We start from the raw sequence: 24,914 nt of genomic DNA on the forward strand, positions 1-24,914 counted from the left end.
ATAATGTATTAGATTATCAAGTCTAGCACCATCTAGTATAATCCAATATGTTTTAATTACACTATCAAACTATATTATTTGATGGTAGAATGGATCTAGACTATTATGTTTAGCATAATCTAGCGCATCATATGGATGGTATAATAAGTAAGTTATTAGATTTTATGATTAAATTAGTATTTTAAATAAAATTTTCAAATTTTGAGGAATTATAATTTTTGAGTTGATTATATATTAGTAATCTAGAAGCTTGATAATTCTATCAACTGTGTTGACAAATTAAGTAAACCAATATCGTGTAATTTACTCCATTAGTTGATGGAGATTGTCATGACTAAAACCAGAAAAGTTGATAGAGACTTCAAATTTAGTTCTATATAACTCTAATCAAAAAGAAAAAAAATCATAGTAGAGTAATAGATTAAAGAAGAAAATATGATGGAAAGGTCGCTGATCAAGTTGTTCTTGATGGTTGCTATAGTTTTGGTTCAAGCACATGGACTCAAAGGTTTCTTGGAGAAAGAAAGGATTGGTCTATTAGAATTGAAGTCCTTCATAAAATCAGTCAGTGATTACAAAACAGAAGAAAGTCTTGTTTCATGGACTGATGATAAAACATCTAATTGTTGTGAATGGGAGCGAGTTCAATGCAACGCCACCACTGGACATGTCATCAAGTTGTCCCTCAATTACACTAGGCAATTCGATTATAATGAAGATTTTCAAAGACAGCCAACTCTAAATTTGTCCTTGTTTCATCCTTTTGAAGAGCTGGAAAACCTTGATTTATCTGGGAATTACTTTGGAGGTTGGCATGAGAATAAAGGTATGTATATTATTTAAGTAGTTAGCTTAAAATACATGCTCATATTAAATTACTTTTGTAACAGTCAAACAAAAAGTATTTATATTATCTTACTATACCTTTACAGCAAATGATGGTTTCAGGAGTTTGAAAAAACTCAAGATCTTCGATCTTAGAGATAATTACTTCAACGCCACCCTTTTATCACACTTGACTACCCTAACTTCACTTACCACTTTGAATCTTTGGGGAAATAATATGGGAGAAGGTCTCAAATTGGTGAAACAAGGTATACAACATTTAATTAATTAATCTTAATTTATTTTTATTTCTAATTTCAAAAACTAACTCTTTTTTCTTGGTGCAGGTATAGAATTCATTTTACAAACTTGGAAATATTGGATCTAAGTTATAATTATGATATTAATGGAATTTATAACAATAATCTCTCTTATTAATTTATTGATATTAACATTCTTAGGGGATGTTTATTGTTGTTTACGGTGTCAGTTTCTTTTGTTTTATTAACTTAATATTATTTAGTTACACAAAAACATTTAATAATTATAATATAAATAATGTGTCTGTTTTTCCAAATAATAATTATATTTACTATTATAACCGTATATTTATAATAATAATTAATAATATTTGTCAATGACAAGTTGTATTGTTTGGGTAAAAGATCATAAAAAGGAATTTTGGTCAGCCAGTGGCTAAAATCCAGTGATCAGAAAAAAAAAAAATTCATGCATAAAGGTAATAAAATTGATATCAAAAGACTTGCAGCTATCCGAGCTTTCTTTATTAGATCCTGGTAAAAAATTAAATCAAATTGTTGGAATAAATAGAGTACCTAAATACAAGTATTTTCATATGAATTTTATTATCAAATCACGACAACTTTTATTTGTATTAAAGTACTTAATTCTCCTTTTAACCTTCATTTTCTATGTAGTTTTCAAATTCTTTATCTTTTTTCTATTTTATCTTATTTATTTAAATTTTTGGTGCAGGTTTAGGAAATTTAAAAAATTTGAAACGGTTGGATCTAAGTTTCAATAAAATCAACATTTCTCTAGCAAATTTAGGTATGCAGTATTTAAAAATTTGCAAAATTTTAAGTTTTATGTTATTAATACTCTTGCATATATAAAATCATTCATACAAAGAAAAAAATTAAAAGGTAATGAGTTTGTCAATTATACCAATAAAAATCATTAATGTATCTTACTTAATCTTCATTTGCTACGTGGTTTTGAAACTCATTTTCTTTTGGTGCTATGAATTTTGCTAAATTTTAGGCTTTATGCTATGAATATCACAATTAAAAAAAAAAAGGCCCAACCAACCAAGTATAGTTACAATTACTCTTGCATATATAAATAATGTATATAAACAAAAATTAAATTTTATTTATCAATTATGAATATTAAATACATGATATTAAAATCAGATAACAAAGATTGAAATATTATCATTTTCTTGATTACTTAACTATCCTAATAATTAAAATAAGAGGATATACAGTAATATTTAAATTTATTATTTAAAAAGTTTGGAAGAGTTGTATACTAGATACCATTAAAACATTAAATTTATTATTTAAATGGAATTAGTGATTCTCTTACTTTAAATAGAATTTATTATTTAAAAAGTTTGAAAAAGTTGTATACTAGATAACATTATTTAAATAGCAATGTTAGAAACTTTTAATAATGACTTGACATAATTATAGTAAATTTGACAAATTTAAAAAATTTGGATTTAAGTATGAATCACATCGCCCATGCCAAAGGTATAAAATCACTTAATATGTATATCAAATCAATATATTATTCAAATCATATAAGGTTTTCAAAGAGTTATTTTTGTATTATAAAATGTAATCTTGTAGAGGAGTTTATAAATGTAGTTAGTTCAAAATGGTAGGATTGCAATATATATGTTATGTTGGATCTAAGTTATAATTATAATATTAATGGAATTTTGTTTTATACCATAAATATCACAATTAAAACATAGTTAGAAGTACTCTTGCATTTATGCATATACTAATACTAAATAGATGGCAATATGATCAGATAACCAAGATTTTATACTAATAATGCCTATGATTATTGAATTATAATTATAAATTATTATTATAGAAATAATTGATTATATGATAATAATTTAATTATTATAAATTATTATATCCAGTTGTGTCTATTTGACAAATAATTTAAAAAGATGATTGTTTATGTTAAAGTGTCCAATATACCTAATACTGAAATTTTATAAACTTTAGCTTTTAGTTTAAAATTAAAAAAATCATTAATTAAATCCAATGATTTAAAAAATCTAATTTTATAAACTTTTGGATTATAACTGAAATTTTTTTAAAATGTGATTATAATTGCAATTATATTATTCGCATAATAAACTATCCTAAACATGTTATATTTGATTATTTAATCTAATAATAAAGATTAAATAACTTATACTAAATAGTAATTAAGTAAATAAATAACAAACAAATTTTTTATGTAATAATTTGGCTCTCTCTGGATACAGGTTTACAAAATTTAAGAAGTTTGGAAGAGTTGTATATGAAGGAAAATAGAATAAGTGGTTCTCTTGCTCTATTAGGTAATATTAAAACCTTCCTTCAATTTTATTATGTAATACTTAAAAAGCTATGTAGTATTTTTAAAATTGAAAATTCAAATTAAAATGGTATATAGAAATTTAATCTTGATATTAGAGGATTTTCCTTGTAGATAATATTAAACATAAGTTCTAGATATATTTTTAATCAGAATAATGTATTTATAATATTTGAATTGGGTTGTCTTCCAAATAATTAAAATTTTGATTTTGATGTCACACACACACGTGTGTGGTTTATTTATTTATCAAACTTTTTTCTTTTTTATCTGATTTATTTATTTTTGCAGGTTTAGCAAATATGACAAACTTGAAAACATTGGATCTAAGTTCAAATCAAATCAACACTTCTCTAGCAAGTTTAGGTATGTAACATTTAAAAATTTATAAAAAAATTGTGTTTTATGCAATAAAATTCATACTAAAAAATCAAAAGTATGGTTAGAAATACTCTTGTATATATAAAAATATTCATTCAAACAAAAATCACATAGCAAAGATTTTATGTGGTTGGTTCAATAGTATCGCACTAGTTTATAAAGATTAAAGTATTATCAATTTCAGCATTATTTCACAATCCTAATAAATAAATACGAGAGAAATAAAAATATATAATAATATTTTAATTTCTTATATGTTTAGTAATCTAGCTTTATTTTGATGCAAGTTTGCAAAATATTAAAAGTTTGGAAAAATTGTCTATGCATAATAATGAAATTAGTGGTTCTCTTACTCCATTAGGTAATATTAAAATATTTAATTTAAATATGTAATACTTAAATAACAATGTTAAAACTTTTAAAAATATCTTGATATCTAGTTTTAATAGTTGAATTCAATTAATTTTTTAGAATGCATAATTATCTAACTTTTTCTATAATTATTTATCTGATTTTTATATTTTATTTCACTTTTTTATTGGCGCAGGGTTAGTAAACTTGACTAATTTGAAAATATTGGATTTAAGTGAGAATCAAATCACCAATGCTAAAGGTACGAAAATTTGCATAATTTTTTGTTTACTGCTAAAATGAATGTTAACACTTTTTGTAAACCTTTATTCGAAGTGTTGTTTGCATAATATATAGATAAATGAAACAAAAAATGTTTTGCATAAACAAACTTATAAAATAAATAAAGTGACATGTCTATCAAATTGATATATGTTGAAGAGTTTGTTCATACAATTTAAGAGTATACAGTATTACTTTTTAAGCTAATTATATTTTATTGTGTCTATTATGACTTAAATAAATTACTTGAATCATATACGGTATTTAGATAGTGATTTTTGTATTATAAAATCTAATTCTTTCTTAAAAAAAAAAAAAAGATAAACTTGGAAGTGTTGGATTTGAGTCATAATGTAACATTATTTAGATAATAATAATATCCATAAGTATATGACAAAGTCTACTCTTGTCTTGTATACATGCTTTAGAAATATATTCATTTCTGTGGAAGAATATGGTTATCTCAAAAGAGTAGGATTGCAACATTGGTATCTCTTCTTTTGTCAATCAGTTCTCTTTTTATGCAGGTTTGAATTAGATTGGTTTTTGTAAATTAAATTCTCTTCCAAGTATTTAAAATATCAAGTTTGATGGCATATAATATCTACATATATTTATTTATAATGGCATGATTGATATATATGAGGACAAATGGGAAGACAATATTTATTCATATTTTAGACAAAATTATAAGTGTTCATGTTGAATTACCCAAATATATTGATTATTTATTGATATTTAGATATTGACAAAACTACAGATATTTATTGATTATTTATTAATTTTTCATTATTGCTATTTACATCTTTCAAATGCAATTTACATACCTATCGTTGTCCAATCTTAGAGAACTTATATTTGTTGGTGCAGGTTTAGAAAATTTGATAAACTTGAAAAGCCTGAGTCTATATTTTAATCAAATCAACACTTCTCTAGCAAGTTCAAGTATGTAACATTTAAAATTTTGAATTTTATTCTATAAATATCACAGTAAAAAAAATGTAAATCAAATATACTTACAAGTTATTGCAAACAAAAATACCAAAATTTGATTATCATTTATGCATACAATAACTAGATGACATTATGTTCATATAACCAAGATTTTATACTGGTAGTCTAGTAGTATTGTACTAGTAAATAATCTAAAAATATTATTATAATCACAATTATATTGTTCATATAAAAAATTATTATAAATATATTATAATTGATTATTTAATCCAACAAGTTGGATGAAATAAGTTATACTAAATAGTAATTAAGTAAATAAATAAATGAGAGAGAAAGTAGAATATATAGTAATATTTTAATTTCTTATATATTTAGTGATCTAACTTCATTTTTATGCAGATTTACAAAATTTAAAAAGTTTGGAAGAGTTGTACATGAGTTCTAATGAAATGAGTGGTTCTCTTACTCCGCTAGGTAACAATAATATCTTCAATTTCAATATGTAATACTTAAATATTAATATTCAAAATTTTAAAAATAATTTGTTATGTAATTTTAGCTATTGGATTCAATTAATCTTTGAGAATACATAATTATCTAACTTTTTCTATAATTATCTATCTGATTTTTATAATTTTTTGTCTTTTTCATTGGTGTAGGTTTAGTAAATTTGACAAATTTGAAGAGAATCGATTTAAGTGGGAATCGAATCACCGATACTAAAGGTATAAAATTTTGCAAAATTTTATTTTTACTATTAAAATGAATAACAACACTTTTGTAATTGAACCTTTATTCCAAGTACGCTTCACATTATATGTAGATAAACAATATTAAGATATGTTTCAAACAATCAAACCTATAAAATAAATAAAGTGATACTTGGGAATGTTGGATATGAGAGATAATAATAATATACATTTTTTAGAGGGATATATATATTTAGAAAGCTCAAAAGAGCAGGAGTGTAGTATTGTTGTCTCTTCTTTTATTAACCAACTGTCTCTTTATGCAGGTTTAAAAAATTTGGAAAACTTGGAAGAGTTGAATATGAGATCTAATGAAATAAACAGTGGTTCTCTTACTTTAGGTAACAACAATGAAAACTAGTAGGTCTCAAAGTTTGATATCAAATTATCAAATTAAAAATATCTTGCCAATTTTGGTATTTACTTATCTTAATAATAATAGATTTTTAAGCTTTGTTGTCGTATAATTTAACCTTTTGATTATCAAGTAATTCTTTAAACAAATATAAAATATTTGCATATGTTTTTATTTTGCTCTTTCATTTATAGATACCTATATATGAATTTTAAATTCTATTAATCTTTTTCATTTATAAATTTAAGAATTAAATCAGAAAATTTTACATTTTCTACTCAGCGAAATTTTTTTTAATAAAGTTCATGTATTTATATGATTTTAAAATTCTATTTATCTCCTTTTCTTTTCTGCTTAAGTTTATCAAATTTGAAAAACTTGAAAGTGTTGGATTTAAATGAAAATCAAATAAATGGGCATCTACCGTGAAGCAAATTTTATTTTAAATAATTAAATTTAAAAATTCAAATTAAATTGGTATATAGAAATTTGATCATGATAGTAGAGGTTTTCCTTGTAGATACTATTAGATACATTTTTTAAAACAGTATGATGGGTTTATAATATTTTAATTGGATCGGTTTCCCTAAATTCTCTTCCAAGAAATTAAAATTTTGAGGTATAAAATTAGTGTCTACCTAGATTAACCCTTCTCTAGCTAATTTATTTAAATTTTTGGATTGGTAGGAAATTTGACAAATTTGAAATGGTTGGATTTAAGTAATAATGATGAGTTTATAATATTATGATTGGATTGGTTTCCCTAAATTCCCTTCCAAGTCATTAAAATTTCGAGTTTGATGGCATGTAATATCTACATTTTTTAAAAATTTATAATGGCATGATTGTTATATTTGATGATAAATCTACTCATATTATAGACAAAATTATAAATGTTCTTGATTGCTCCGTTGTATATATCTTATTTATTTAAATCTTTTCATGCAGATTTAGCAAATTTGACAAACTTAAAAATATTGGATCTATCGTATAACCAAATCAACACTTCTGTAGCAAGTTCAGGTATATAGATTTTTAAAATTCATAAAATTTTGTATTTTATGATATAAATATTGCACTAAAAAATCAAATATAGTTAGAAGTACTCTTAAATATATAAAATAATGTACACACTAAGTAGATGACATAACACTCATATAACAAAGATCTTATAACGGTAGTTTAGTAGCATTGTACTAGTAGACGAAGATTTAAATATTATCATTTACGTAAATACTTCACTATCCGATATGAATGATTGATTATGTAATAATCAAATTGTGCATATCTAGTGTAACTTATAATTATTGACAATGTCATAATCCAATTGTGCCTGTTTGACAAATAATTTAAAAAGAAAATTGTTTGACAAATAATTATTGACAATGTCTAATGTGAGAACTTTTAGATTAAAAATTAAAAGTAAATAATGAAATCAAATAATTAAAAAAAAAACTAAACTTACTAGCTTTTGGATTATAGCTTAAATACTCTAAGAATACAATTAAAATCACAATTATGTTATTCATGTGATTAATTATCATAAATATATCATAATTGATTGGTTAATCCAAGAAGTTTGATTAAATAAGTTAAACTAAATAGTAATAAAGTAAATAAATAAATAAGAGAGAAAATAGGATATAAGGTAATATTTTAATTTCTTGTTTAGTAATTTAGTTTTTTCCTTGATGCAAGTTTACAAAATTTAAGAAGTTTGGAAAAGTTGTATATGAATGATAATGGAATAAACGGTTCTCTTACTCCACTAGGTAATATTAAAGCCTTCAATTTAAATATTTAATACTTAAATATTGGATTCAATTAATCTTTGAGAATATATAATTATTTATTGGTCCTAGTTTTAGTAAGTTTGAGAAATTTTAATATATAGGATTTAAGTGTTAATCAAATCGTCCATATTGAAGACATAAAAAAAACTAAAATTTTTTTTTTACTGTTAAAATGAATGATAACACCGTTTGTAATTGAACCTCTTAAGTAATCAAACTTATGAAGTGGCAATCACATGACATGTCTCAATATATGTTGAAAAGTCTTTACAGACAATTTATTTAACTCAAATAAATTAATTAAATCATATAAGGTTATTGAAGAGTGATTTTTGTATTTTAAAATCTAATTATTTCTCTTGGTGTAAGATTAAAAAAAATTGAGAAACTTAAGTGTTGATAATAATAATAATATAATAGGTATAAGATAAAGTTTATTGTTGTCTTGTATACATGCTCTAGAAACATATTCATTTATGTGGAAGAATTTATATTTGTAGTTAGCTTGAAAGAGTAGATTTGCAATATGGTTATTTCTTCTTTTCTTGTTATCAACATTTTGTTATTTTTTTTTTTCATATGATTTCGAAATTTCCTTCATAATTAATTTGTGCACACTTGTTTGTGTATAAGTGTTTAACCTTTTATTTTTTCAATTCCATTTTTAGGAATATGTGAATTGAAGAACTTGGTTATATTGGATCTCAGTTTCAACAATTTCTACAATCACCACTTGAAATGCCTTTGCAACTTAACTCACCTTAAGATTCTTGATCTTTCAGTCAATCAGTTAAGTGGGAAATACTTGTCATTTGTTGTTGGTAATCTGACATCCCTTAAATATTTGTCATTTTCCCATAACAATTTAGAAGGCTCCTCGACTTATGATCTGTTTCAACCTACAAGTGAAAATCAGCTTCAAACATATCATTTGGAGGTCATCCTATTACAAAATTGTAGCTTAGGTGTCATACCTCTTTTTCTTTCATACCATTACAATTTAAGAATTATTGGCCTTTCTGATAACAAATTGGTTGGAAAATTTCCCACTTGGTTGCTAGAAAATAATACCAAATTACAATATCTAAGTTTGAGGAATAACTCATTCTCGGGAATCTTTCAAATGCCTAAGTCTAAATGCAATCTACATAGTCTAATTATTGCTAGAAACAATTTCACAGGTCAATTGCCTGAGAATATAGGTACAATTTTGCCTAGATTGTCATATATAGATATGTCAAAGAATTTATTAGAGGGTAATATTCCTTCTTCAATGGGTGAAATGAAGAGACTTAGTTTTTTGGACTTGTCTAGTAATAATTTTTCAGGCGAGTTACCTGATAATTTTGTTAATGGTTGCTTCTCATTAACATTACTAAGACTATCAGATAATAAATTTCAAGGGCAGATTTTTCCTAGGCATATGAACCTAAAACAATTACGATGGCTATACTTGGACAACAACAACTTTAGTGAGAAGATTGGAAATGGGCTCTTGAACGCAACTTCTTTAATTGTCTTAGATATCAGTAACAATAAGGTATCTGGTCAAATTCCACATTGGATTGGCAAAATTTCAAGTCTTTCTTGTCTTTTAATGTTAAATAATCTCTTAGAAGGTACTCTTCCCATTCAGCTAAGCAATCTTGAAAGTCTTGCAGTGCTAGATGTCTCTAAAAATAAGTTGTCAGGATCTATAACACGTGACTTTAATCTTTCAGTGAACCATCTTTACATGCAAAATAATTCTCTGAGTGGATCAATCCCAAATTCATTGTTTGAAATGTCTAAATTGATTACACTTGATTTGAGAGACAACAAGTTTTCTGGAAATATTGATTCTCATTGGTTTAATGATCGCTCAACTCTTCATTTTCTCCTCTTGTCAGGCAATGACCTACAAGGTAATATTCCTAATCAATTGTGTCAATTAAAAAAGCTAGGTCTTTTAGATCTTTCACGTAACAAACTCAATGGGTCAATACCATCATGTTTTACTAATTTTACATGTTGGAGTATGGTAGGGGAGATTGATGGTGAACTTTATAGTGATGGGTATTCTTGGGGTACGTCTAGTAATGACCTAGATGTCTTCTATGATACATTAGCTTCATCATTTTTTATGCATAATGGTTTTGGAGAATTTTCGTATGCAGAAATAACCTTCACAGTTGAATTTACAATGAAAAATAGATTAGAGTCATACAAGGGATATACTTTTGGTCATGTTTATGGATTGGATTTGTCAGACAATGAATTAACTGGTGAAATTCCATCAAAAATTGGAGAGCTTCAAGGAGTCTTATCATTGAATTTGTTTCACAATTTGTTATCGGGACCTATACCAGAGAGTTTTGCCCATTTGAAAGAGATAGAGAGCCTAGACCTTTCCCATAATAAATTAAGTGGCCAGATTCCTCCACAGTTAACTCAACTATATAATTTGGAGGTCTTCTACGTGGCAGACAACAACTTATCGGGATCCATTCCCGATCAAGCTCAGTTTGGAAGTTTTAATGAAAGTAGTTATAAAGGCAATCTTTATCTTTGTGGTCAATTAATTAAGAAGAGTTGCACTAATACGGCAATACCACAACCTCCAACAGCTATGAAAGATGAAGATAATAATGAAATTGTTATCGACATGGAAGCATTCACCTGGAGTTTTGTTGGATCATATGTCACAACTATATTGGTGTTGATAGTGATCCTTTGGATCAACTCGCATTGGCGTAGAATGTGGTTTAATTTCATTAATGTACGTCTTTATGTATGTTTTTATTGGTTTTCCTAAGTATATTTGGCATTTATTTTGATCAATATATACATCATAATAAGTTGATACCATCTTGATTTTCATGTATAAAAAGCTATCAGTGGTTGAATCCATGTGTCAATCAAAATGTTAAGTCAAAAGATGGCATCCCTTTAGTTAGTTACATCTATGAAGTTTATATGTTGTAGGTTTCTCTATGCTCATTATTCCATATTGGTTGAAGATGAAATAGGTCTAGCTCAAGTTTATAAAAAATTAATTTGAAGAAATCACCATTTATTACTATTAATTAATTGAGTTATGTTATGTGTACAAAATATGAGGTGTCATCATATAATTGGATAGTTGAAAATTAAAGGTAAAATAACACTTAATCATATAATGATATATTGTTTTTTGTGAACAAAGTTATACATATAGTTTTATTGTAATTATACGAGCAATCACCATTACTTACTTCTATACACAGTTTAAGTGTTATATGTAATATATATGACATATATTTACTAATTAGCTTTTTCATAAGTAATAGAATCAAATACCAAAGTGACATGCCTTTAATATAGTTTTCTGGGGTTTCTGACCAAGTCCTCCAGAATTTCTAAATTGTTATCCCATTCCTCCTATGTCAATATTTCAAGGCTTGGCTTTCTACACATCAGAGATTTTTAGATTGCTATCTCATTCTAAGGCTTGGCTTTCTGTTCATTAGAGATCAACATCAATATTATTTTACATTATTTCAATCAATCAAAGAAAAAAAAATCAATAATGAAACATCCTATATGTGTGTCTGCAAAACCAAACTATGCAATTTTTAATCTTTTTAAATAAAAATTTACAGAAGTAGAAGAAAATATTTTTGAATAATCTTATTTACACTAACATGGACTACTGATGTATGAAGTTATTATGTTGGGATGACAACGAAGACCAAGTCATTAGGAGGATTACTTATTTTTAAATTGTTATTTTAAATTATTAGTTATCCCTATATCAAGTGATTATTTAGATTTTTTCTGTATTGAATAAAAAAAAGAAACCAATAATTTTAAGCCAAAAATACATCTCTTAAAAAAAAAATTTTTGTGTTGTCTTTGTGCAATACAATAACAAATGAAACTATGAGCTGAGGTAGCCAAAAACACAAACCAAAACACTAAACCAAAGTCATAACAATGGAAACAAATACATCATTCACATCTCTCACACCACCAATGTTTGATGGTGATAATTATCTAATATGGGTTATCAGAATGACAGTTCATCTTGATGTATTAGACCTTTGGGAGGTAGTAGAGGAAGATTATGTCATTAATCGATTACATGAAATCCTACAATGGCCTAACTCAAGTACCATAAGGAAAAGAAGACCAAAAAGTTCAAAGCCAAAGCTTGCCTATTTTTTACTTTGTCAAACGCAATATTCATAGGGATCATGAAACTGGATTGTGCAAAAAACATTTGGGACTACCTAAAAAAGGAATATCAGGGTAATGAAAAAACAAATAACATGCAAATGCTCAAATTGATCAGAGAGTTTGAAATATAGAAGATGAAAAAGACAAAAAACATCAAAGATTACTTTAACAAGTTGTTAAGCACAGTGAACAAGTTGAGGTTGTTTGGTACGAATTTCTCTAATGAATGAATTGTGTGGAAAATCCTTATAACTCTACCTGAGAAATATGAGTCTAAAATCTCTTCATTAGAAGAGTCAAAGGATCTATCAAGTATATAATTGGCGGAGTTGGTGAATGCACTAAATACACAAAAACCAAAAAGGATGATGAGACAGGAGGATTTTAGGAAGGTGCTTTGATAGCAAAGGCACAAAATTTAGAAAGAGTCCAAAGACAAAAAAAAAAAAAACAACCACAAGTATAACAACAATGCAAAGAACTACAAAAGCAATTATGGAACTTATTCACCCTACCCACACTACAAGAACAATATCACTATAGTGGAAATGTTAGTAGAGACCCAATGTTAATTGCAGGAAATATGGTCAAATTGGGCACATGAGAGAATATGCAAATCAGAAAAACGTGAAAGGAAATAGTAAATATATCAAGGGCAAAGGAACTATCACTATAGAGAGCTAATAAGTTTGGAATGCATTACTAATGATTTATATGTATTTGACATTAACCAATGTCATTAACAGGTTCTGTGAAGTATTTGATATAAAAAGTCAAAAGATCTATCAAGTATATCATTAACAAGTTTGTAGGAAATATAGGACTTAACGGACATCATCATGATCTGATATAGTAGGAGATTAATTGCACTTAATAGCTGAGATTGAGGGAAGTAATTACTAGGGTTAAGTCCGAATTGAGTTGGGTCGGTCTCAAAAGTTAGTTTAACTCAATTTTGTTTAAATTCATAGCTAAAATATGTAGTTCAGATTGTAACTCGAGTTTGACCTAAATTTATTATTCAAATAAGCCGCTTGGATTAATAAATAATTTACAAAACAACATCATTTTGTAAATAAATTGTGAACTTAAATCACGAATTCAAGTTGAACCATATGAACTCAAGTTACGCTTAATTTTGGCTTGATAAACTCAAATCAAACTATTTTTTATTAAAATCGAACTTAAGTCAGAGTCTATTCCAACTCAAATCGGTTTGTATATACTCATAATAAGTCTAAAACAACAAGAAACTCTTATTTAATGTTAGGCAAATTTTAGGAGTCATAGTGGGCATGAACCTCTGTTTCTTGTTTGTGGCTTCTGTAATAAACTGTCTTATCAAAAGCTTCTTCTCAAACTGCAAGTTGATGTAATGTTTGTCTGTTAGTTGTTAATTGTCTTTACATCTATCATATTCTCAAATTAGACAGAAGAATAGTTTTGACTGTGTAACAAATATTCTTATATTTTTTTTAAAGAAAACAATAATTATAAAAAATGCTTACTCTAAGAAATTATGATGGAATATTTAAAGCATAATAATCACATTTAATAATAAGTTAAATTGTAATTGTTTTCTAAAGTTTCTCACTCCATATGTCATTTTGATAGTAATAAATTATATGGGCTTAGTTCATATGGTATGTAAAATTAAACATGTATGCAAGAAAGCATGTCCAAAGAATGAACATTTGTTTTGATCACTTTTTATCTTTTTCTTATTCAAGGTTTTACACATTTTATTTACATTTAATGTTATATTAAAACCAGACCTTTATGAAAATAGCAACTCGATCTCACCACTTCAAGTTAAATGAGGCCTTCTTTATTATTTAAATTTATTTGTAGACTAATACTATGTATGTTAACAATTAAGGGTGTGCACATGTCAATTGGGTGGGCCCAAATAGAGGCCCAACCCAAAACACAAAATTGAGGCCTACCACAAGAAAACCCGACTCGATATTGTAACGTGTCGAGTATACCCATGGGCCTATTGGGCCAGGTTTAAGGCTTTAGTTTTAAACCCATAGACTAGCCGACCCAATTCGATCCGACCAAACATTGTATAAAAAAATTAAAAAAATATTTAGTTGCTATGCTTCTGCCACAAGATTCCGCCTGGTTGGCTTCTGCTGTTAAAAATGGGCTTCTGCCATTCTGGCAGAATTGGCTTCTGCCTTTGTGGCAAAGCCCATTTCCAACTTGTTTAATTTTTTTTAATTTTTTAATTAATTTATTTTTTTAATATAAACTCATCCAACTTTTCTTCATTTTCAATTTTATTTACAAATTTCTCAATTTCAATTTTTTTATTATATTCTCAATCTCATTTTCTTTCATCAACTCTCTTTTGGAAACTATTTGAATTCATAAATAATAATTGTTTATGTTTATAATTTTATTTTTATTTTATTTATGTTTTTTAATTTATACAATAAGTAAATTAATTTATTTATACTATATTATAAACTTACAATATTTTTCATTATGTAACCACAATATTTCTCTACTGCAAGTGAGATATTATAAATAAAATATTCGGAGTACTATCCTTAGTTTTAATAATTAAAAAATAATTTGTGTTTTAAAATTTTAATCAAAATTTTTTTAAAATATTATTTAAATAGGTCAGGTCCGGCTCGACCCAGCCCAATTAAGGTTTGGCCCAACCCTTTTAGTTTTTTTAATTTTTTAATTAATTTATTTTTTTAATATAAACTCATCCAACTTTTCTTCATTTTCAATTTTATTTACAAATTTCTCAATTTCAATTTTTTTATTATATTCTCAATCTCATTTTCTTTCATCAACTCTCTTTTGGAAACTATTTGAATTCATAAATAATAATTATTTATGTTTATAATTTTATTTTTATTTTATTTATGTTTTTTAATTTATACAATATGTAAATTAATTTATTTATACTATATTATAAACTTATAATATTTTTCATCATGTAACCACAATATTTCTCTACTGCAAGTGAGGTATTATAAATAAAATATTCGAAGTACTATCCTCAGTTTTAATAGTTGAAAAATAATTTATGTTTAAAAATTTTAATCAAAATTTTTTTAAAATATTATTTAAATAGGTCAGGTCCGTCCGGCTTGACCCAACCCAATTAAGGTTTGGCCCAACCCTATATATATAGGGTTGAGCCTTGGGCCTTCACACGTCAATGGGTTAGCTCGACTTGAAGGCTCATTACTATATAGGCCTAGGGCCCAACTCAACCTATTAGCTTGATCGGTATAGCTAGAGCTAGTCCGGCCTGACCTATTGACATTTCTGGTGCACACTGTTTGATTTAATTTAATTTGAAAGTTTTTTCAAACCAAATTGAAAAAAAACGAGTTGCAAAATTTTCAAATCAAACCAAATTATTTTTTGTTTCAAACCAAATTAAAAAAATACAGTTTGAATTACAGTTTAAACATATTAAAATTATTCGTTTTTACATATATATTATTTAATAAAATTAATTGAATTATAATTTTCTAGAACATAATATACACATGTAAAATAAATATGAAATATATATAAGAAATTTTAATCAAAATTTTTTCAATATATGAAAAATAAATTTGTGTTTAAAAATTTTTAATCAATTTTTCTTTTTAAATATTGTTTAAATGGGTCGAGCCAACCCTATTAAGGCACGACTCGACCCAGCCTAATTAAGGCCTAAGCCTTGGGCTTTCACACATCAATAGATTGGCCTAGCCTAAAGGCTCATTACTTTTGGGCCTAAGGGCTGACCCAACCCATTAGCTCGATGGGTATAACTAGAGTCAATCCGACCTAGCCCATTAACATCTTTGGAATACACGGTTTGATTTAGTATAATTTGAAAGTTTTTTCAAACCAAATTTTCAAATCAAATCAAACTATTTTTTGTTTCAAACCAAACTAAAAAAATACTATTTGAATTACAGTTTGAACCTATTAAAATTATTCAATTCTAAGTATATATTATTTAATAAAATTAATTGAATTATAGTTCTTTAAAACATAATATACACATGTAAAATAAATATGAAATATATATATATATATAATATACGTATAAAGAAAATAACAAAATATATATGAAAAAAAAGTTATACATCTCATTGCTTATTGAAATATTTTGTTAAATATATATGCATTTTAAAAAATACAGTTTATAGTTTGGTTTAGTGTAAAAATGGCTCAAATCGTAGCCTAAACTAAAAACTATTTTTCAAAAATTTATCAACTCAAATCAAACCAAACTAAAATTTTTAGACTATTTGATCTAATTTTACAGTCTGAATTAAATTATACAAACTACTATCGACAATGAATATTATTATGTGATTGGGTTACTAATTCAAAAATATTTAATCAAATAATGACATATTAACGTTTATACATGTATTTCTACAAGATGATTGCTACAGGAAGTATTTACATTGATGAGTTGAAGGAAGGAAATTTGAATTCGTGGTTGTTCATCATTTTGTTTGGGCTTGATGAATTGGGTCTTAAGTTGGATTTTGGGCTTAATTTCTTTAAGGTTTGGTGAATATCGAATATCAATGAATTTTCATTACGTAATGAAAATCAGAAAAAAAGAAATTAATGAGTAAGTTTTTTTACTTCCCATATTTTCATGATTCTATTGTTCCAATTAAATTATACTAACTTGAATCTGCTACAAATTATAATAAATTGTAAAATATAAAATAATTATATGAATTTACATTCAACATAAATAATTAAAAAATAATAAAATTGCACGAATTTATTACTACACTATCATAATTAAAAAAAAGAGTTGGTTAATTTTACACTCAGTCCTGCAAAATAATTAACAAGTGCTCTAATTTATACTTAATCGGTACAAATAAATTAACATATCATTATGTTATTGAATGATCAAATTATTTATTTTATTTTTAACTTAAAATTCTTAAATCAGATACTAATATATTAATTTATTTAAATCATTCATATTCACTCATTCATACATTATATATTATTACGAGTGCCTTGCTGAATCTCAGCAAGGAATGGCAACCTCCCTGAGATGATAAAAAAATTTCTAAAAAAATATCATAAAATTTTCTACAAAATATTTTAAAATACCTTAAAATATCAAAAACCCTTTTTTAGGGTGGTTTTTGATATTTCATGAAACAATAAAACTTTATAACCCAGTCAAAGGACCCAATTGGATACTGATATGAAAATTTTAAATTAAAAATTAAGTAATAATTAATCATATAATGATACATCATTTGAATATTATGCTATATGCACTATACACGCAATGCACATAACATTGCTCTTTACAAAAATAATATATTGCTTGGAACCAGGGTGGACTAAGGGAAGGTCAGAGAGAGTCATTTAACCCCATTGGATTCAAAAAAATAGGCCAAAGACTTTTTCCCACTCAAGGTATAGTGAAGTGTCAAACTCTCACTCTCTAACTTTTAAAAACTTAAATACTCATTCATAAGCAAATTTTTGTTAAAAATCTTAGTTAGGATTAGGGGTAAAACCGTTATTTACTAAAAATTAAAAAAAATTAAAGTTTTATCATATTTTCCTCCTCAAATTTAGAAATCTTACAATTTTCTCTCAACTCAAATTTTGAAAACTAACAAATGTCCCCTAAGGTTTGTACCTCTTCTCTCTGGCACTGATTCATCTTTTCCGACAATTGGTTGTCCTCTGTCCCACTTTATCTCTCTCTTTGATTGCTCTCCCTTTCCTTTCTGGTCATCTTTGGTTGAAACAAAGATGAAATCATCAAATACCCCCTAATGAGATTGTTTAACTACCTAAAGTTTTTAGATTTCAACAAATACCCTCTACAATTATTGAAGAGATGGAAGGATTTTAAATTATATAAAGAGAGTTTTAAATGATTATAGGAGGTTTTCAATGGTTTGTGAAAAATTTGGGTATTCTTGTAAACAGTTTTGTAAGGATTGTGAAATAACTGAAAAAATATAAAAGAAAGGTTTGAAAAATATGATGGAAGATCATTATTCTTACTATTTAAGAAAATCACTAGAAAATCCTTTATTAATGTAGAAAATACACTAATGTGATAGTTTAATTGTACGAGGATATTATATGAGAGTTGTGATGAAAATGCAATAGAAAAGTGTTCCATGCATGATTAACAATAGCAATAACCTATTAAAAGTGAAGTAATTTTTTAATTAGTTTAATTGTTTGAGCAAAACCTATATTTGTTATAGTGTTGTTACTTTTTTCTTAATGTGTTACTTGAGAACATTTACAAATGTGATTTCGATAAATTATCAGAAGAATTATAGAAATGATCCATTGAATATCTTTTTTGCTTAAGAAGATTCTAAGAGAAAGAGATAACTAGAGATATCTAAAAAAAAGTCTCCCTTATGAAGTTACTCAGATGTTAGGAATGATACAAGCACTCCAAGGACTATGGGAAATGATGTTGTCACTTTGCATTCAATTTCATTTAGATTACAAGATCATCATAACAAGATTGCTCTTTGATGTGAGTTCTAGTGGCAATTGGCACACTTCCTCTCTGTTAGATACACATTGCTTGGTTTGGGCATCGAAGCTCCTCTATATTTGCGATGACCTTGCTCTATGTGCAATGTAGGGATCAAAATCTTTTTTTTTTTACTTTGGGCTATCGAGGTGGTTTTTAGAGATACATATATCTATACAATGCCTATTTTATATTATAATAAAATTATACACACACAAAAAAAAACTAATTTGTTCATGCAAAATAATGTAACAATATGCGATTTAATAATATGATTAGTTGACAATTTATTTTTGCATTGCTATGATTTGTTCATCAAGTAATAAAAAATTTTAATTTTGTTATTACACTTATTAAATTTTTTGGGCATAAATGCCCTTGTGTTCAATTAAAATAACAAGTAAACCAGATTCTCAATGTGTTTATTTTGCCTTTACTTCTACAATTTTCAAAACAAAAATGTTTTTGTATTTAATTAAAATTACAATCACTCACGCTATCACTTACTAACACTAGCACCCCCTACGCTACCACCACCACTCACACAAACTATTTGACACCTGCCATAACCCAAACCAAAGCCACCTAGATCATCAGAAAAAATTGAGAATATTATTTTTTGTTAAAATCTTTCTCATCAAATTGACCCATGTTGTTGACTCCATCATCTATTCACAATTGGTTTATGTTGAATTGATTATCTTTGAAATTCTTAGCAAAAATGAGATCCAACAAAGATCCGAACACTAGTAGGGTCCAACCATTATCGATATACTACTATTGATATAAGAGATAAGACTGCTATTGATTTTTTTTGAGATGAGAAGATGAGATCGAGATCCATTCGGTCAATATGAGAATATGAGATCGAGGTCAACTGTATTGATTTTGTCGATGCCACTAAACTCTTTAATTTAGCACTCACTTTTGATTTGTGGTGGTTTTTTATGTCACCGCACTTTTGATTTAATTTAATGTATTTAAATACATTTAAATAAAATAATATTTTTTTATTTTTTTATTACTATCAACAAAATTATTTATATATATCAATTTAACTTAATAAAATACTAATATATTCTTATTAATTTTTGAACTATTATATCTTTGTAGTAATTTTTATTTTTTATTTTAAAAATATTATCCAAACCAAATACATACTAAATATTACCATGGGTGTCATAGGTGTAGAAAGTTTCGGCCTTAGCGGTCAAACTTTATCTTTTTTGACATCTTAATTATTTACATTTGTATAAGGGTAACACTATATGTACAAACAATTTATACAACTTTGTGTATAAACAATGATATGTAATTATATAATTTTATCTTTAATTTAAAATTATTTAATAATATAATAATATATTATTATTTATATATAAAATTATATTTATTATTTATGCATATAATTTTATTTTTAGTAGAAAGATTTTGCACAATTTTAAGGGGGTTTTATAATCATGCCAATCAATTCGGAGAGTTTTATCGTTTCCAAAAATAATTGGTGTTTTTGTTATTTAACAAATCTATAGGGACTCCGCTAGGAAACAAAAAAACAAAAATTAAAACTTTACCAAAAAAAAATATTTATCTTCTACCTGCCAGCTTCCACAGGTTACTTCTCTGTCTTTCTCTCTCAAACCTCTGCTGCTTCATCATCAATTGTCACTCCAAATCTCTCATCATATCAAATCTCAATCGTTGACTCTCGTCCGTACAATCTCCGATCTATAAATTGTCTACGTCATATCCGTGTATGTTGCCCTTGGTCGCTTACGTTTCCATTTTCGTTCAGTTTCAGATTTATCTATTCTTTGTAGCTCTTGAATTATGATTTGATTTGATTCATATATTAGGGTTTTAGTTTTTTTTTCTTTTTTGAAAAAAGGAAAAAATTAATTTAAATTAAATTGCTTGTTGATAAATTGAAGAAAAAAAATGGAACAAGAATCCCAAAAGAGAAAGCTAGAAGAGACTAGTCTTGAGATTGAACCTCAAAATACCCCAATTTTATGTGCAAATAATTGTGGATTCTTTGGGAGTTCAAGCTCCAATAATCTTTGTTCAAAGTGCTACAAAGATTATCTGTTGAAACAATCCAAAATCTTTGATGAAGAATCAAAAAAGAGCGAGAATAAATCGGTTGTAGAGGAAATTAAGACGAGCCCAGTTGGGAAAGAGGGTTTTGTTGTGGTAGAACAGGGTGTTGCAAGTGAGGGGCCATCGCCGGGGAATGTGGGAAGGGGGAATGAGAATGTGGAGAAACCACCCCGCAATAGGTGCAATTTTTGCGAGAAAAGGGTTGGCTTGACGGGGTTTAAGTGCCGGTGTGGGCAGACGTTTTGCTCGTTTCATCGATACTCAGATAAGCATAACTGTGTGTTTGATTACAAGAGTGCAGGGCAGGATGCTGTTGCGAAGGCAAATCCGGTGGTGAAGGCTGATAAGATTGAGAAGATATGATGGGGAGCGGGGATGGTGGCAGTGGCGATGGAGGTTTGGTGTATGAAGAGTGGTGTTGGAGATAATAAGTTGCCTCCATTGCTTTGGTACTTTTGTTTGTGTTTGTGTACAGTTTGGTTGTTTGGGTTTATTGCATGTGGAATTTGATGTCAAATACATTTGGTTAATATATTGCTTAGTAGTAATTTCTAGCTGTGAGTTCTCACTTTGGTTGTGTATGTATGTCCCCATTGCTGTATTTGTTCTCTTGTTTCATTACTTCTTGTGTTGTTTCAATTTATGTGCGGAAAGATCGTTTGCTACTTGCATTCATAAAGTTAGGATTTGAGGCTGTATGTAGAAGAGTGATTAAAAGACTAATATTTGATTGCATATTTGCATTACTTCATTGAAAAAGCTGTCCTCGTGTATTTAGAGTTGCATCCATGCAATTTTGTGTGTACTGTATATCTTTATAGCAACTTGGTTTGTGATACTCTCAATAGTGGCATTTTAAGATCGGAATCCCATATCTAATGAACCAAGTAATCCCCTTGATGGCTGTTTTTTTATATGTTTAGGAACATGTTTGCGTTGCAGTGCTAGGTTCATCCAAAAGTGTCTCTTTGTTTAGGAATACGATTCATTTCAGGGTTCAGTTCATTTTAAGGCATCTGAAGTATGTAATGCAAGTGGTAACATGTCATAATTTGTGGTGTATAACTGAAATTATTTGGTTGTATTTTAAGTATATATAATCCTAATCTTTATGCTTTCGGCCTGTCAGTCAGAGTTAGTGTTACCATATTGTAGGATTTTACCTTTCTCTGTTGCATGGTTTCAGCAAATGTGTTTATGGCTATCCATTGGAAAACTAGCTGTGTAATCAAGTTTCATATGCACAAGAATGTACTTAAGCTTGGATTTATGCTTACAATTCCTCAAATCTCTGTGTGTGTGTGTGTGTGTGTTTGTTTATAGGCAATATTAGGTAGCGATGCCGATTTTGTTTTCATTCTTTCTATTTTCTCTAAAAAATTATGTATTTGAGCTTGGATATGTATACAAGTATGATGAAATATAGGAGAAAAGGGTTGCCATATAGGCAATGCCAAGTAAGGTTGGATACAATCCAAGTTGATTTGAGTTTGATTCTAGTTCAAATCGAATAAATTGAGTTCAAACCAAAGGTTGAGTATAAAATCAAGTTGCTCCAAACCAAGTTGCTCAAAACCAAGTTTGAGCCTTGAATTTATAAGTCAAGTTGAGCTGGAGATAAAGATGTTTTAGTTTGTCTATTTTGAGCGGTCGAAAGACTATTTCCCACCCAAAGTATCCTCCAATCTCAAGCTCTTACCCCTTAATTTTGAAAATCCCACTTACCCATTCATAGGCGGTTAAAATTAACGTAGTCTAACCCCTTAAAATTTTATCTTTTTTCCCCACTTTAAACTTTAAAAACTAAATGTTTTTCCCTAGCCCAAGTTTTGAAAAATGATAGTTCTCCTTTAGGGTTTAATTTCCAGATCTATGGCGCCATTGCGGTCGGTCTCTCTCTCCCCCAAAGCTTCCTTTCCCTCCAATGACCTCTCTTCACTCAGTTGGACGTCTAATCGGCACCCAATGAAGCTTGAAAGACGACGGGAGACGAAACTCTTCGTTTTCCCAAACGAAGACAAGGATCCCGTCTTTGTTCGGGAAAACAATTTTGGAAAGACAATTATCCTCCCAGATGAAGACGGGATCCTCGTCTTTGTCTCCCAAGTTTCATTGGACGCTGATCAAGCGTCCAACTGAGTGGAGAGAGGTCGCCAGAAGGAGTGGAAGCTTCTGAAAACTAAACGCTAGGGGGGAATTGCCATTTTTTAAAACTTCGATTAGGGAAAAACTTTTAGTTTTTAAAGTTTAGGGGAGCAAAAGTATATTGTATTTTAGTTTATTTTTAATATTACAGATAAAATAACTATTTTGCCCTTAAAACCATTAATTTTAATCAATCATGAGTAGGTATTTAAGATTTTCAAAATTAAAGGGGAGAAACTTGGAAAAACAACATACTTTGGGGGGGAGTAAGTCCTTTGGCCATTTTGAGCTAGTGTTTCTAGATTAAGTCTGGTTAGAATCAAATTGAACTTTGTATGCATTGTAAATGATGTTGGTTATCATTCTTCTATTTCTTTTTTTTTTTTTTTTTAATATAACATAGAAAAAGAGAAGACCCTATTTAATGTTGGACCAAAATGAGTTGGCTTGACCTTGAAAGCTGATTCAGGTCAATTCAATTTGGTTCAAATTTGTTTAATTTGAATTTGAATCAAATTTGAGTTAGGAGGTTCAATTTGATTTGGTTTACGAGATAAATATATAGTTTGATTTGGTTTAAACTTAGTTTGTGGTTCGATTTGAATTATATTAAGTAATTTTTAAACGTTGTTTTGTTATTGAATCGCGAATTCGAACCATGAATCTAAGTCATATATTGAAGTTACGAATTTAAATTATAAATTTGAGTTAAATTAGAATTGAATTCAAATTAAATTATTTTATTCAAATCAAACTTGAATCACTTTTAATGTTGGCTTGCTGGACACGAATTGAGTTATTTTTTACTTAAGTTGAATTTAAGTTTAAGGGTGTTCAGATTTGGTTTGTATCTATCCCTAGTACTATGGGTTATTGGCAGCTGCCCGGCTAAATATGACTTAAATTTCCCTCTGCTGGATTAATATAGAATTTAATTTTAATTCTCGGAAATAAGGGATATATTACTGTTTATAGTAAAATTTGAATTTAATTTTTTTCATTTTGAAAGCAAAAATTTTAAATGAATAAATAGAAAAATTATATAATTTAGAATATTTAATTGTATTTGGTTTCTAAAATTATTATCACATCACAATTCAAATAGATCTTAAAAAAATATATATATATGTGTTCTTGAAAAATTCTGATTCACAGTTCTTATTTTCATTTTACCGAAATTACTATTATATTTGTTGTGATAAAAAATATTTTAATATTTTTTATATAAATTTTGATCATGCAATACAAAATTTTCTGTGTAAATAGGGAACTTATAAAAAATGGCCAAAATGTGTTCCCACTAAGCAAAAATGTCCAAAGTTACTATTTTCAAACAAAAATGCCCAAATTTACTATTTCTAAGCAAAAATGCACATAACTTTTTCTAAAATACCAAAATTACTCTTCCCCTCATTTATATAAACCCTCCTCACTCACTATGAGGGGTTGAATGAAATTTTATTAAAATTAGGGGGTATTTTGATATTAAACATTGTAAGGGTATTTTGATATTTCTTTATTTCATAATTTTTTCTAAAATGTCAAAATTACCCTTCTCCTCATCTATATAAACTCTCTTTACTCACTTTTATTATACACACTTCTCATATCACTCAAACACTCAC

At 27.3% G+C, this 24,914-nt stretch overlaps 2 protein-coding genes across 2 annotated transcripts; both read left to right on the forward strand.

Annotated features, from left to right (window-relative positions):
- The first annotated feature begins 413 nt into the window (after positions 1 to 413).
- LOC123198891 (receptor-like protein 56) lies at positions 414 to 11,253 on the forward strand. Its single transcript, XM_044613690.1, has 12 exons — positions 414 to 826; positions 933 to 1,094; positions 1,822 to 1,896; positions 3,362 to 3,436; positions 3,745 to 3,819; positions 4,382 to 4,447; positions 5,338 to 5,412; positions 5,821 to 5,895; positions 6,081 to 6,146; positions 6,437 to 6,511; positions 7,474 to 7,548; positions 8,987 to 11,253. Exons 1-12 carry the CDS (start codon positions 436 to 438, stop codon positions 11,110 to 11,112), a joined length of 3,336 nt encoding a protein of 1,111 aa, XP_044469625.1. The 5' UTR covers positions 414 to 435; the 3' UTR covers positions 11,113 to 11,253.
- A 9,378-nt stretch (positions 11,254 to 20,631) lies between these two features.
- LOC123198597 (zinc finger A20 and AN1 domain-containing stress-associated protein 6-like) lies at positions 20,632 to 21,700 on the forward strand. The gene has a single exon (XM_044613311.1). It carries the CDS (start codon positions 20,983 to 20,985, stop codon positions 21,505 to 21,507), a length of 525 nt encoding a protein of 174 aa, XP_044469246.1. The 5' UTR covers positions 20,632 to 20,982; the 3' UTR covers positions 21,508 to 21,700.
- Positions 21,701 to 24,914: the final 3,214 nt, after the last annotated feature.

This window comes from Mangifera indica, chromosome 16 (genome assembly GCF_011075055.1).
Source record: "Mangifera indica cultivar Alphonso chromosome 16, CATAS_Mindica_2.1, whole genome shotgun sequence".
In the NCBI taxonomy this organism is placed as follows: domain Eukaryota; kingdom Viridiplantae; phylum Streptophyta; class Magnoliopsida; order Sapindales; family Anacardiaceae; genus Mangifera; species Mangifera indica.